The 15,970-nt window shown below is 37.7% G+C and overlaps 1 protein-coding gene across 9 annotated transcripts in view; it reads right to left on the bottom strand.

Moving 5' to 3' along the window:
- Positions 1-15,970, bottom strand: part of FN1 (fibronectin 1) — an 83,253-nt gene that overhangs the window by 25,946 nt on the left and 41,337 nt on the right. For 5 of the 9 annotated variants that reach the window (XM_088135575.1, XM_025164132.2, XM_088135576.1 and 2 more), the window contains exons 21-29: positions 12,733-12,999; positions 10,915-11,009; positions 9,483-9,651; positions 8,788-8,874; positions 8,030-8,221; positions 4,336-4,608; positions 3,074-3,256; positions 2,000-2,089; positions 1,188-1,457 (exon numbers count right to left, since the gene is read on the bottom strand). In XM_088135575.1, the coding sequence (XP_087991701.1) occupies positions 1,188-1,457; positions 2,000-2,089; positions 3,074-3,256; positions 4,336-4,608; positions 8,030-8,221; positions 8,788-8,874; positions 9,483-9,651; positions 10,915-11,009; positions 12,733-12,999 (1,626 nt within the window). The remainder of the gene's footprint in view (positions 1-1,187; positions 1,458-1,999; positions 2,090-3,073; positions 3,257-4,335; positions 4,609-8,029; positions 8,222-8,787; positions 8,875-9,482; positions 9,652-10,914; positions 11,010-12,732; positions 13,000-15,970) is intronic. The other 4 variants (XM_025164129.2, XM_025164130.2, XM_007424268.4 and 1 more) reach the window with 1 other exon arrangement.

The following is a 15,970-nucleotide window of genomic DNA, read 5'->3' as shown; positions in this document are numbered from 1 at the left end:
TGGTTGCCTGCTTTGAAATGATTCAGAAGAAATTATTCAGATATCTCATACATACAGTACCCACCAGTGTCTGGCAAGGGGTGCTGCAGCACTAAATCACAAGCCCCAGCCCTTTTCTACATGCATCACAATGTTGCATACATGCCCACAATGTCTGCCAGCTACTATTCATTAATAGGAGTCTGAAAAAACCCACAAACCACTGCAACATTAAGAGCAGGGAGATCCTGTGTTCACATGAGGTCCAAAACACTTCATCTGAATCATTCTCAAAACCTGCATAGCATCAGTATTTTAGATTGGTATTCCACAAAAAAATCCAAAGATTCCTTATCTTATTCACATTTGTCATGATCACTTAAAGCTCCTCCTTCTCCTTCTTCTAAAACAATGAAGTGAAATTTATTGTCACTATGTTCCAGGTTTCCCCAGCTCATTGGCTGCATATGCTGCCACATCTTTCATCTTCTTCATGTTGGATAGAGAGCAAGCAGAGATACAGGGCTGTTTGTCAGTTACAGCCAGTCAGCCAGCCTGCCTTCCAACAGCCAACATCTAGCCCGACAAGCTTCAAGAATAATGGGGTAAACCTCAGTAGGGCTCTAAAGGATCTGCATGTGTGTGCACACATGCATGTGTTTGTTTATTTATTAAATTTGTACACTGCCCATCTCCCCCAGTGAAAGCAAAATAAAGTTCAACGAAGTCTGCAACTCTTGAACTGCCATCCAAAACTATGCAATGAACTCCATCAGACCTGACAGTAGTGAACACTCTTCACTTGTTTCCTTGACTTGTTATAAACTACAGAAAGCGATCAAAGGAAGAATAATTTCATTTGGGGCCACTTTCTCACAGTCTCACTGCATTTAAGTTGCAGAAAGATAAGATTATATCTTTTGGATCTCTGTGTGTAGTGTTGATAGATACATAAGAAAACTTTACAAGTCCATCCCTATAAAAATTAAATTGATACAATATATCTTTTCACATTTCAAAAAGTCATTTGTAAACATTTAGGTTTTTGTATTTTTTATAGCGTATTCAACCCCATTAAACTGAGGTTTCTGACCCAATATTTTTATTTAGTTTTTGGGAAAGATTTGTTTTTTCAGTGATGCCCTGTGAGATCTGTTTCAGCAGGCCAAGAACTTAATATGCAATTATTTTTCTTATTCAACTCTTACCTGTACTTTGCTGTCCAATTAAAGGCAAGCTCTCTTCTTTGCCATAGAATGCTGATACACTGACCACATACTCTGACCCTGGAATCAGATCCGTGAGAGTGATGGAGTTGCGAGATGGTGCAACACGGACTTCTTTGGGTCTGCCTCCACCCTGCTCAAGATGATGGCGTATTTTGTAGCCAGTGATGGCAGCGCGAGGGGCAATCCAATGGACAGTGAAAGAATGGGCTGTTATCTCTGAGAAATCCAGTCCAGTGGGAGAATCAAGGCCTGTTTCACATGAAATTACAATAGAAGCACAAACTTCAAAAAATGGTTAATGTCTTTTTGCAAAGAGAAAACTACATATACCTTACAACCATTAAAGGTGCAGCTTGTAAACAGGAATAATTTAAGCCATGCTAGCTTGCTGAAAGACTGAAGCCTACATCCATTTTGGGAAAGAACAACTTCTCTCTGCAACTCGAACTCTGGTATTCTCTGAAGGTCTCCCACCCAAGGACTGCCAGGCCCCTCCTTTACTTTCCAGCTGAAACTTGGCTAGCCGTGGTCCAAGTCCTATATTTTGCAATGTTTTACAATATCAATACAGAAACAATCTTCGGGGGTTTTTTCCTCTAGCTAAACTGATGGTACAATCATAAAAGGGACACACACACACACACACACACACACACACATATATACATATATACATATATACATATATACATATATACATATATACATATATACATATATATAATGAATACAGTTTTATTTCCAAGCAAAAATTAAAGAAACACTTATTTTATATTTGTCATTTCACAGACCTGTTTTCTGCTCTCCACTTAGAGGCTTACTCTCATGTTGCTCATATACACTGTAGACCTTGATCAAGTATGCTGTGCCAGGAAGGAGATCTGAAAGATTACAGCCACAATGATATACAAGAGTTAGTCAAGGTCATTTTCATTCCTAACCCCAAATCTCTCTATATGCCCCTGCTCCTTGGGATTATTGCTTTCATCTACAAGGATTTCCTCAAATTCTATTGAATCTGAAGAGAATTTCTCATTCCTTCCATCATTCATTTAGTACTACATAAAATACACATAGCAGCTAAATTACAGAAAGATTCAAACATTGTTTTTTGAACTCTGCATGCTAGCATTTGCAGCAGTGGAAATTTATATACATCACAATTCAGCTGCCAGCCTACCACTTTGCTATTGTTGTAAACATTGTAAAATGTGGACTGCGCAGGTGAGGTGAATCGTACTGTGAAGTTTTTGTATTCTTTGCCATTTTTATGCAGGGGTTCCCTGAGATCTGAAAATTAATTCAAAGGTTCCCCCAGGGTCCAAAGGTTGAGAAGGGCAGTAGCTATGGAGCCTCTGAGAAATTCTGTTATCAGTGAAAAATGCTACCATAAGCTGATTATCACAGGGAAGTCAGTATCTCAACAAGTTGAGTTTAAGCACAAACTTTTCAATTACCCTTACTCCATCATATCAAGTAAAATAAGAAGGCTAATATAGTTAACTGCTGGCTTTCCAGACTTTTCTGAATTAAATGGCCAATGGTGAGGAAAGATGAGAACTTTGGCTCAATGTCTGATAAACCAGTTTCTCTACCTTGAAAAAAGGTTAGATAAACCTATAAGAATGAAAAAATGTTCAGGGATATAGCTGTGTGACCTTATAATTCAATATTTTGTCTCCTCTAATTTACGATGCTGCAAATTCTCTCAGGAAGTTTAACTGTTTTTATCATTAGCAAGAAAATCCTACGAAAAGTGGAAGAAAATGCATGGTGGCTAAAGCCCTGGTACCTGCCCTTTCCTACATCTCCCAAAATAGCAGTATTACAAGATCAAATGGTTCCGGTCTGAAGAAGCTTCTTACTTGTTAAAACCACGGCATTGTCTGAAGGTGAAATGGAAAGCTCTGCAACATCCTCCTTGTTCTTCACAGGCGAGAAGCGGACCAAGAAGCTGCTCAGGTCAATAGATGCTGGTGGAGTCCAGGTCACTCTCACAGTGTCAGGTCCCACATTGGTGAAACGGAGATTGGTCGGTGGAGGAACAGCTGAGTCCAAAGAACAATGACTTACGTATTTTCAGAGGAAGCAGAGGTGGATTCCATAGTGGTTCAAAAATAGTCAAGCTCATGCACAAAGGAAGTCCACTCTTGAGTCAAACCCATGCAAGGAACCTTCTAAACTGCTGTCTTTAATTCCACTCAAATCAAAGCTTGTGTAAAGCATCTTTAGCCTCTCAGTTCGGCCTTCAAAGATCCTAATTATATCCTTCTTATTATTATCCTCATTATCATTATCATTATTATTATTATTTTGTTTTTCTTCACAGACAGACACTGAGATCCTTTGCGTCTCTATGTAACAGCTTTTGAGAGTATAAAATGAGAGAGGCTCAATTTACTTTACAGCAGCACAACAATGGAAACAGTACATAACTTCTTTTATCACATTTCACACACATGCAGAAGAGGCGGCTAAACAGCATTTCTGAAGTCTCTAGGACTCAAACTACTTCATCATTATAAAGTATCCACAGACGTATAGTAAACACTAGTCTGCCATGCATAATGAATTCTCAGGTCATGTTTGGTACATGCACTACCTAGAATCTTCCCATACTGTCATATTTGTCACTAGCATGAGTTTGGAGGATGTTTTCTTCCCCACATCATTTGGGGGATTTATTTCAACACTTGGGCTGCTGCAATATCTAAACACTATGTGAGAATGATACATGCTAAAATTTTGCACACTTGAAACTGGGATATGGCGGGGAATATTGTACTGTATAGTTTGCCCTCTCTCACAGGAAAGTTATGAGAGTGAATGTTACACGTTTCCATCAACCTAAGAATTAGGCACAAATATCAGAGTTTAATAAAATAGGATCTGATGAAAACTGAGATTTTCAATTGCAGATCTGCAAGTTAAATAATCCAAATGCAGACTGTTATAAATGGTTTGTAATACAAAGTGTTCTGACTTCCATCTATTATCTAAAATCAAAAATTACCTACTGGTCACCCCCACCCCAAAATAGCAGCAAAGGGGCTATATCTACTTGTCATCCAAGCAGCTAGTGACACCATGAAACAGCACTTGAATACAGTAATTTTTCACTAATCACCCGTTTGTTGAATCAGCGTAGTAGGGGCACTCTCTCCGCCATTAATGAGTGTGATTACACTGATTTCATAATCAATGCCCGGCTCCAAGCCTGTAACCGTGTAGTATCCTACTGAAGAATCCACAAAATCTTCAAAAATGGGGACAGTTTCTCCTGTGGCAACTACTGTGATGCGGTAGCCAATAATGGTAGAAGCATTTATTGGGGTCCACCTTAGGCCGATGCTTGTATCACTTACATCAACAAAGCTTAAGTCAGTAAGCTGGGGCACCTCTATTGAGTTAGACAGCAAAATAGGGAGGCAGTGACAAACAGAGGCAAAACATGACAAAGAACAAGAGAAAAAAAAAAGCAATGATCATCAGGTTACTTCAACTAAAAATGAAGAAAAGAGTAAAGTACTTATGGTGATATTGTAATATTGGTTTAGTAATAACCCTACAATTTACAGTGACAATATTTGGCTAGGTATCTAACTCTTCTTCCAGTTTTGCAAAACTGTTTTACATATCATAAGGGAATATTTTTAAGATTTAGAGTCCAATCCTACAAAAATACTGCCAAAAATTAAGCAAAGATTAAAAAAAAAGGACCACCAAAGGGCTTCTGAGAAATCTCCCAGACAAATTACCAGCTTGGCAAGAACGTAGGAGCTGCTCTCAAGGTGGAGGGGTGAAGGTGTTGGACCAGGACCAGGACCAGGACCAGGACCAGGACCAGGACCAGGACCAGGACCAGGACCAGGACCAGGACCAGGACCAGGACCAGGATGACCCAGCTTTATCCACCCTCACTGGGTGGTTTTAGCCCAGCCTACCTCACAGGACTGTTGTTGTAGGAAAAATCTGGAGGAGGGAATACTATATATTCAACCTTGAACTCCTGGAGAAAAGGCAGGATATAAATCTAACAAAACAACCTTCCACCCTCTTGTCTTGCCACTTAATTCTTCAACTGCAGCATATGTGCTTGCCAGTATCAAGTTTGCTTTGTAAAAACCATCAGCAATCTATGATAGTTTATTGCTTTTCCATGCAAAAAAAGACAACAACTACCAGATGCAACAAAGGCTCAAAGCAATGTTGAATTTCATTCCAGAAGGTCTAATCTCAAAGGGGGAATTCTAATGTATTTTCACTGATGGTTTATAGGATTGTTCCCTCAGCTGGTGTTTGGCCTTAGAATTTTTGTGTCTTCCAGAAGTGTGTCTGTAACTGTGAATATATGCATATGGGTATATGGATGGATGGGGGCGGGGGGTGTCTGTGTGTGTGTCTGTGTGTCTTCTCCCTGATTTCCTCCAAGTCCAGCTCTTTCCAAATTTGGGAGAGAACCTGGCAGGAATGAGCCAGGTCAAGGACAAGCAATCTTCTTGAAGCCAGAGGCAAGACTTCTTTCATATATAAAACAGATATGCTGAATCTCTTGAACCAACTTGTTTTGTAGAGCAAGAATATGCTATTGTATTCCACAGCCTGTTGCTGAATTTTGGCATCACAATCTTGGGGGGGGCAGGGGCTAAAGGGGGCTGGGAAGATGTTTCATGTTATGTCTCCAAATTCAGACCCTCTTCAAAGTGATCAACATTCATCACACACAGCTCCTTTGAGCACGGATTTCTTCTGCCCCATCAGTGCTACTGGAGAGTATTTTGAGATGTCACAGGACGCTCCTCTAATGATTCAGTGAGATCACATTAAATTAAGAACTATCTAACAAAACTGCAGACAAAACAAACACAACAAAAGCCTGTTCTTTGTCTCTTTTGGCAACTGTATTTGAAAACCTTTCATGACCTGACATTAGAAGGATGGGAAGCATGAAGGAGACAGAGTATTTGATGGCTGCAGCAAAAAACCTGTATTTTGTTTGGCACTAATGGAAATAGTAAGAAAGGGAATCTGGATACTAACAAATCATTAAAGAAGACCAAACACTTCTCATTCTGCAATGGAAACCTACCAAAGTATAATGTAAAGAACTGGCCACATTAAAACTTTTCTCTAGGAGATGTGCTTACCATATCACCTAAAAGAAGCACCACAAGACACATATTTTTTTAGAACTTCCTTGCTTAAAAGAGTGGTTTTGGATTAAGCCCTTGATGTATGAATTATACCAGGATATCATATCACGGTATCACAAGATCAAAACATATCCAATGCAAGCACAGTAATGTCAAGCAGTGTTAACAGCAAGCATCTGTGAAGTCTAGCAGCTGGAGCCATCTTGAGATTAAAAATAAAAATAAAGCAAAATCCATTAATTATTGACTATCTCATAGTTACATGATTTTATAGCGCCCAACGTTCATAAAATTTAAACTACATTTTCAGCTCTGAAATAGTCCTTTGGCCATAGCAAAAGAGCAGAGAAATAACAACTGCCACCACATGCACACTTCTCAAGAGGTAAGCCGCATCATGGGACTTATTTCTGAGTAAATATGTGCATTAAGGCTGACTATTTTTAAATGGGTCAGTTGGATCACTTTGCTCATTTTGTGTTTCATGGTCCATGTGGTGGTATCTCGACTTAGACAGCAACCTGATAGCATGAAAGGTTTTCTTCAACAGAAGTTTTCTTGATATAATAGCTAAGGGCATGTTCCCATTCAGTTCGTAATATTTATCAAGAATGGACCCAATATATGTTTCAAATATTAGGCAATAGTCAATAGCAATGTCAGTAGCTAAACAATATGAACGAACAATAGCTACACCTTGGGTAAATCCTGAAGTTTTGCTGTACCTCCAGAGTCTCTTTCCCATTTGCCACTGAAAATCAATGGCAAAGCCATTTTCCATCTAATTTCAGTGGTAATCAACTTGGCAACTATGTAAAGCTTTATCAAAAGAAGAGTATAGTAATAGTTTTTTAAGGAAATGGATATATTACAGTAATCCTCAGAAATATTTTGGATTTTTTCTTCTATATTTTCAAATGCCCTGCCTAATTACAAAACGGATTAGGTCTGTACCTGATTCTGTAATATTAAGCAACAGTAACAAAAGAATGTAAGATTGTCATGTTTCTGAAAGTATTCACCTCCATCTCTTGGACCTCTTTTAAGAAGCCAAAGGCTGAATACTTTATTCATTTGTGTAATGTACTGAGCATTATTTTATACCCTGATATTTTTACTCTGTCCTCATACTTACTTATGAATTACAGCCCCCTTTCCCTTCATACAAAACTGAATGCGGCCTGCAGTCCATGGTTGCCCACTCATGAACAAAACAGGTAGAACCTTTGTTTTAGAATACTCTCCTGCCTCTTTTCTGGATGAATAATGTCTAATATGGCTTCTCTAGCTGTGGCACACCTGGCAGAGAACAACACAGAGACAAGCAGTTAACAATTCCTTCTGTGCGCGCCAAGGGACACTGAACTGAGGAGTGATCCGCTTGCTACTGTTTTGTATCTATGCAAAGAAAATCTTACACAAAGCATGTGTGGGGCTTTATCTGATTATTGATTTAATCAATTAAAAGAGGTTTATGATATGGAAAAAAGTTCAAAGAAGCTAAATCTTGTTTTCAAAGTCCAGAGTTCTACTTGGAGGTTAATTGTACTGAAGGATTTATTTGTGAGTAAATGTATGTGAATCAGAGGAAAATCATGGAAAGGCAGCTTTCATATAGAGGCACTTGTAGGACTAATTTGCGAGATCTATCACTCAGTTTTTATTTACCTTGTGTGATGGTTTCTGAGACGGGCAAACTCTCTTGGTTATCTTTGAGCGTGTAAACACTGACATTGTATTCCACACCAGGACTCAGATTTTCAAAAATGCAGGATGTATGCTCTGCTTGAACTTGCTCCTCCAGAGTGTAGCCTTGTTGCCCATTTGTAGGGACAGTAGTAATTCTGTATCCAGTGATATCTAAAGCAAAATGATAAATAGGCACACATACTCTTTAAAATACAGAAATCAGTGCGGTTATTTTAAGATATCCAATTATTTTAACACTCCAAATCAAGCAACTATAATTGCCTATATAGCTTTTCAAATATTGATTTAGGCTCATTCAGTATTTAGTATCCTCATTCTGGTCACTGTTGAAATAATGAGATTTAATTATTATAGCACAGGTGGATTATTTCTAGATTAATCCACAGGTAGATTATTTCTAGATTAGAGTAAGACTGTTCTGGCTATCAAACTTCAAGGTATTTTTATTCCACCACACCCAATGTTGTTTTTCATTACTTTTATTTTAAAAGCCTGAAGCTCAAAACTCAGCAGAGTATCTCAAGGTGTGCAAAATGCGCTAGAAAATGAGACACTTCCTGTTAGGTAAGCTATCTGCAGAAGCTATTCTGTACCAATAACCTGATTACCAACAGCACTGGAAACTTCAGCTCAGTTGGCATAAGCCACTGGTGAGCTATTCCCATGAGCTGGAGGGCTCCAGTCAAAAGGGGATTCCTGGGCAAGGATAAAGATACCTGGAGTAGTGCTTCTTTTCCAAGAAACAGTAAGGATTCCAGTGTCAGGGTTAGAATCGAGATGCAAGTTTGTGGGAGGAGATGGTGCTATAAGAATAAAAGCAATATGTTAGATTTGTCTAAAAATGCAACTATCATTTGTTGTGCTTTAAAAACACAAAATCTAAACTCAGAAAAGTTTTCAACAGTTGCTCTTTTCATTTGCAATGTTTCTCTGTGCTACAGACATGGTAAAGTGACAGTCTAAACTCAGTTCTAGAAACTTAGTGATAGCTTAATAATAACAGCAGCTGATCCCTGTGGGTTAATCCTATAGAGGGTAGGCAACTGCAGCCCCCAGGGTTCCTTCTAAATTGATAAGACCAATCTGTATTGTCAATGATGCACCTATTATGGGACTGTGGCACAATTCTGAACATTGACTGAAGCTCCAACCTTAAAGGGTTACCACTGCCATCACAGAACATGATGACACGCAATACAACTATGTTAGAAGAAAACATAGTTATGAAGTCATGTCACTACTCCCACCTTTCCTTTTCTCAAATTATATCAGATATTTTCCTGATATATTTTATTAAGAAAACCGTTTGGCCCAAAATAATTCCACTGAAGTTAGTAGGGAGACATTCAGGGAATAAGTAGCTTTGGTGTCTTTGCCTCAGAATATAATGAGATACTTAAAGGACCCATACGTGTGACTACTGTCTTGACAATAGGTGTGTCCTTTTCTTGACCATCTGTAAGAACGGTAATGCTGTAGATATATTCCACACCAGGAGTTAGGCCAGATATAACAATGCTTCCAGATTCTGAGGTGACCTCCCTTGGAGCTTCTCCACCTTGGCTTGGTCTCACCCCTAGCTGTAGCAGGAAAAGAATGAAAAATTATTTGCTGATAACTATAGTTCATATACTATTGTTCTTGAGACAAATTTGTTTTTGTCAAATGCTAGTATAATGAACCACAACTTTCTGAGAATCTGGTCACCTCTCAGGAAATGCACATTGGAAATACACAGGGAATTAAAGTTGCCAAAGCAGGACTAAAGAGAGGCATGGGTAGGAGAAGGGATAAGGTTTTTTATGGCTTTAACAATAATATATTAAGAATGAACTCAAATAATTATAGGCAGCAAACAGTCCAGTGTTTTTCAATCTTAGCAACTTTAAGATATGTGGACTTCAACTCCCAGAATTCCTCAGTCTGCATGGTCCAGTCCCTCTTCTCCTTACACTCAACTTTAACTGCGAAAACTGACATTCCTTCTCATCAAGCTGGAAATTGTTCCATAGATTGTGTGTTAAAAGCTTAGAACCAAAAGTTTCTGTCCTCTTGTATATTTTAATGGGTTTTTTTTTCAGTGTTCTTTATCTTATTTCTCTCTTTGTCCCTTGTCTTGGGAACTCCAAAGGATTATTATAAAACTCTGAAATATCAACAATTAAAGCTTTTATTCTTATTAAATATTACTGTAGAATTGTTCATTCTGGACCCAGAATCTAATTTTTCCTGGAATGCAGTCTGGATTACTTTGGCCTAAGCACTGCAAATGATTAACAAATGCCCTAGCCACAAAAGAAGAACTTTGCACATGTTGGAACAAAGTGCCAGTTTTAACTACAAGGCCACGTGAAAAGGACATCACATGCTAGCACTGTTTTTCAACCTCAATTCATCAAGTGGTGGTTTTGTTTTCTTTTAATTTCTTACTGCTTCTTGTTTTTTATTGTTCTAGAAAATTATATTTATACACTGTTTTAACTATTTTATCATTTGCAAATTAAAACATTTATTATTTCAGGAATGGTCCTTAGCTAGAAAGCAGTATGGCATTTTTAAAATAAAATGAATCAGGATGGCTATTAAAAGCTCATCAGGACCATAGTAAGCCTGAGATCTCTGTGAACATTATCCTCTTCCTCCATCACATTAGAATTTAAATGTATGGCTTTTGATCAATCTACCAAAAGCTACCATAGGTTGTTAAACTATCACTAGCTATGTGTAATGATATACCCTGAAGACACAGAACACCCTCCCTGACCAAATTATCCACAATTGCTATGAGTAAGCAATTCTTGAACTAACAGTGGGGTGGACACTGGGGGAGTCTATTTTCCTACCTTAAAACCAATTCTAGGTGCAGGTATCCAGGTAACAACAATGGATGTCTCTGTCACTTCAGTGTTATAGGGAGGAACTGAGCCTGTGGGCTGCACTGTCAAATGAAATGTAAAGCCAAGCTTAGAGATAGCACCTTTAATTCTAATATAGAATTAAATTGTAACTGAAATTTAAAACCACAAATTTTAAAAATGCATATCATCTTACATTACATATACTAATCACTGATTATGCTAGTCTTGAGTACTGTGATAATCACGGACTATCCATTTCAATATAACACTTTACAACTGAGTAATATAATTCTTTTGGGTTATTTCACATTTGCAAAGTAGAACGGTTTTCGTTATTTATTTCAAACCAGCTGAGGGAATTGAGCAAAACAGCTGCTTAGGAATCAAAACCTATCTTTAAAAAAAAGCAAAATATCCAGTATGTCTGCTCTCCCATTAAAATGACAGTGTAGCAACTGTGATATAAATATTTTAGAGCACCTTCTGATTTTATTTTGAATATTTGATACCACAACTGAATCATAGTCTAGAGTGACCTTGGAATATAAATGGGCATGCATCTTAGATCCCAGTCACCAGGAACATTTAATTTGGAATATACACAAGCCAGAAAACAGCCAGTAACAGTGTAAGTCAAGTCTGATATGAGCTAACCTTTCTAAATTGGAAAATGTTTACATCTATCAGCCAAACACAGCTTTTATACAATGGTTAATTCACTGATCTAGTGGTTTCTTCCAAAACAAGCAGGTCTGGTTTAACCATACTGTTGATCGACAGTCTGCAGTTAACTAGGGTGTCTACTCAGTTCAATATAACTTGTGACCCACCAAGACAAAAGTAGCTTATCAGACACAAATCCTAACATGGGCCTGGAAGGCAAGAAAAGCAGATTTTCTGAGCTTCTGAAAGGCTGCTATTCATGACAGTGTGCTGTGTTCAGCTTATTAAGTCAACAGTTATGCAGCAGCCTATGTTTTCACTTAAAACAATATTAGAATGAGGCATAGGGGTTACCTCAAATGGGTAATTCAAGCTGTGCCGCATTCAAGAGAACGACTTCTCTGGAAAAATACAAGAACTATAGAATCAGACTGAAGACACTCTAGTTATCTTTGTATAATAGGAAAGAAAAAACAATTCCCCTAAAGAAAGCAACAAAGCCGTTCCTGGTACAATGGAATTACAGCCCTTTTTTTATGCCTTCCTGATGGCTTTTAAGTTCTTGCCTAAAAATTGGCAATAAGTTTTTACCAAAATAGATGACTGAGAGACATGCCATAAAACTACAACTTACTATTTTTCTTTAACTAATAACAGATATTTTTCAGGTATATTAGGCAGGAAAAGTGCTGAAATTACAGGGTTCCAGAGGAAGTCTGCTCCATTTCTTTCCTGTAGCCTATAACTATTTCTCATTCATAGGCTCTGGGAGGGAGGGTGCTAAAATTAAAGGAAGCCAAAGAAGAAATCTGTGGTTTTCATTAAAGACTTTGCAACCTTATGCTGCCTCCCAAGTTAAGTCCTGGGAAAAAGAGAGACATACATAACGTTTTCTGTTTCTGACATCCAGCAGAAGGCACTTGGCATTGTTAAACATAAAGAAATATTTAGGATTGACAAAATTCCCAATTCAAAAAATCCACTGATGGGAGAATGTTACATTTAATCTGAACACCTCTCTAATGAAATCTTACATGTTCCATTCTGATTTTTTTCCCCTTTATTTAGCTACTAAGTAGTTCTCAGACTCATTTTTGGGAGGGGGCAGGGTTAGTGAAACAAAGACTGCTTCACACTTACGTGTTGTGAAGATTCCTATTTCTGGATTGCTCTTTTGGTTACCCTTGACAGCCGCTAGGGACACGGTATACTCAGAGCCAGGCTGCAAGTTCCTCAACAGATACTTGGTGGCTGATGGCCCCACAGTGTACTGCTTGGGGTGACTGCCTGTGGTGGACTGCACAGAAAGTTGGTATCCTCCAATACGGGCTCGCGGGGGCCTCCATGTTACTAGCACAGTAGAGGATGTCTCATTGACAAGCCGCAAATTGGTTGGGCCATCAAGTTCTAGAAAAGAAAGCCAAAGGATTTTAGATAATATTATAATAAAATATAAGTTTATTTATCCAATATATATGGCCACCCATCTACCCAAGAAACTCTAGCTGGTGAACAAAATAAAAACAAGGGATTCCATTAAACCACAATAAATTTATATATATGAATGAATGAATGAAATCATTTTTCTTTCCTTCATAATGCATGAATTTCTTCATAATGCATGAACACTTTACTACTAATACTAGGAACATGTAATAACCTAGCAGGTAAGCTAGCAGACACTGACTTTTTACAACCTCTAAGTTATCTATAGTTAAATGGGTTTTACAAAACTTCTGCCTGCCCAATCTTTTCCTTCATTCTGCTTATTTCACATCACTCTCACTTTGTCCAAATCTAGGGAAGTGGCATCTGGAATAGGATAACCTGCTACGCTATTGCACCACATATGCCACTAAGTTTTCAGCCTAGTCAAATTCTACACATTGACGATACAGTTCCTTAAGATTATTTATTTATTTATTTATTTATTTATTTATTTATTTATTTTCAGACTTGTATGCTGCCCATCTCCCAACGGGTCATTGAGGTATAAATGTGCATCTGAGGTTAACTACTTCAAACTACAATCTAGGGTTTGAATTAGAGCTGCATTCAGCCACCAGAAGCCCTAAAAAAGTTGCCAATGAATATTTGGCAGGGGGGATAAAAACAGAAAACTATTAAATATATGGGACATAATTATATTAATTCTAGTCTATTGCATGAATTAATTTTTAACTTATTTTTGTTTAGGCCCCCCTATTTTTGTGTTCTTGCCACATCAACATACCAGCCACATCCCTTTTGTCTGGTCCTTGGCAAGCTACCCAGAAGCTAAATGCAGCCCTTGGCCTGGAAGGTGTTATACACCTCTGTCCTACCAGACTGAATGCTAGCCGACATAATATAATTTCTCAAACTTTGTTCTATAAAACACCAGCATTTTCTAAATAACTTAAAATATCCTGTAAGCTGATCCCAAGGTAAGTTTTGTTATCATGTCTTATATCTTCAATTTCACTTGTCAAACAAGTACCCTATCAATGAATGAAAAGAGAAATTGGCATTCCCTCCTCAACTGCCCACTGCACAATTAAGGAAAAATAATCAGTAAAAAGACTTTTGGATGAAAGTTCAACAGAGAATATGAGCTTTTAGATGAAAAGACCTGAAGGTTCTTTCAGCACTCACTAAACCAAAATCAATATGCTGAATATAATGCTGACTCTAAGACTATCTCTACAAATTCTATTCTGGGCATTGCTGAAACTTATACATCTGATTAAGACAGAGAGACAGACAGACAGACAGACAGACAGACAGATAAATAGATAGATAGATAGATAGATAGATAGATAGATAGATAGATAGATAGATAGATAGATAGATAGATAGAGACAAATACTGTTTGGTGTTCTATGATGTTAAATTTTAAGGAAATACTGCTAAAGAAAAACAATTAATTCAGCCTTTGTAAATGACCTTTCTATAATTTGATTTATTAATGGCCACACAGATGTCTACTGCTTCAGTAAGTAGATTGTGGGTTTGTTGTTCAAAATGACACAAGCCATGAGTTAAACTTAAATTAGCCTAAGATCCCTATTCTCTTAAACTAATAATTCAAACTAAATAAGCATAACATACTTATCCCTAAGGGCTTTTTTTTTTTAACCTCTGGGCATGTTTCTTACAGTAATACACATTCACTTCTATACTGTTCCCTCATGCACAATATTTTAATTATTCTAAGCCTTGCTGTTTATACCGTGATCAATATGCTTGAAAACAGACTAGCACATATGTTTACAGTGCAAGTACAGAGAAACTTATGTAGATTTCCCAAGCAAGCTTTTAAATGTTTTGAAGAATTAGTTTTCTTCAGCATTGGAAACATTAGTCTGGCTTCCCCATGGGAAAAATGTGATAAAAGAATAACTGATCTCTTTTCCTCAGATAACTGAATCACAGAAAATGCAGTGCCAGAGATCTGTTATTAGCTCTAACCAAGTGTGCTTCCTTTTAAAATAGCATTTGGTATCCAATTCATCCAACTGGGGATCCAACGGGGGCTCCTAGCCCTGGGGGTGGCTGGCGCCTTGAGGATGCTTTCTCCATCTTTTAACTTGTAGTCTTTTAATGTGTTTTGTAGTTTTTAAATGTTTTTATGCTTATTTGTGAGCTGCCTAGAGTCACTGATAGTGAGATGAACAGTGTATAAATTTGATTTATAAATGAATAAATAAAATTCATCATTCTCTGCTGCATCTTGCTCTCAGTACACAAATCAACTCACATGAGAGCATAGAAAGTTACTAAATTTGCTTCAAAGTCGTACTAACACTCTGCATTAATTAAGCTATTGTGAACATGAATAATGAAAGACGAGATTGACGTGAATGCCTGATATAATTTGACCCATAGGTTTTAAAACATCACAATCTAAAACAGCAGTTTCCTATTCATTATGAGGATCTCTCAAATTGGAAAAGCAACCAGTGCCTTACAAATGGAATGATTTCTAATGAAGGGCTCCTGTCAATTCAAATACATTAGGCCACTGCTTCCTCTTTTTCTCCATGGTGGCTTGTAGTGGAAAGTAAAGAAATGGGAGAAGTGGTGGGATAATTACAAATGAAAGAAAAGACACTATGAAATTCTGTGAATGAGGAACTTTATGGTTTCAAGTGAAAGTACCCCAAATATATGGGTTCTCTTGCTGCTTCCAATGGTGCTGCCAGAGTCAAGGGGGCTGCAGATCCTTGTTCCATTGCTGCCTCTGAACTCCCCAATACTATTTTAATGCATTTCTTTGACTGCATCCAGGAGGAAACAAAATCCCAAATAATTTTCTTTCTTATAGCCTCTCCCTCTCACCTGAAGATTCCTTTTTCTTTTATTTGTTTGAATGCAATATTGAGGAAGATGAAGGCAG

The sequence above is a fragment of the Python bivittatus genome, unplaced genomic scaffold (assembly GCF_059951505.1).
Source record: "Python bivittatus isolate LINGU-HERP-01145 unplaced genomic scaffold, Pbiv_v1 ctg000200_np1212, whole genome shotgun sequence".
Taxonomy (NCBI): Eukaryota; Metazoa; Chordata; class Lepidosauria; order Squamata; family Pythonidae; genus Python; species Python bivittatus.
Note: the sequence above shows the minus strand (reverse complement) of the source record. Positions and strands in the feature narration are given on the sequence as shown.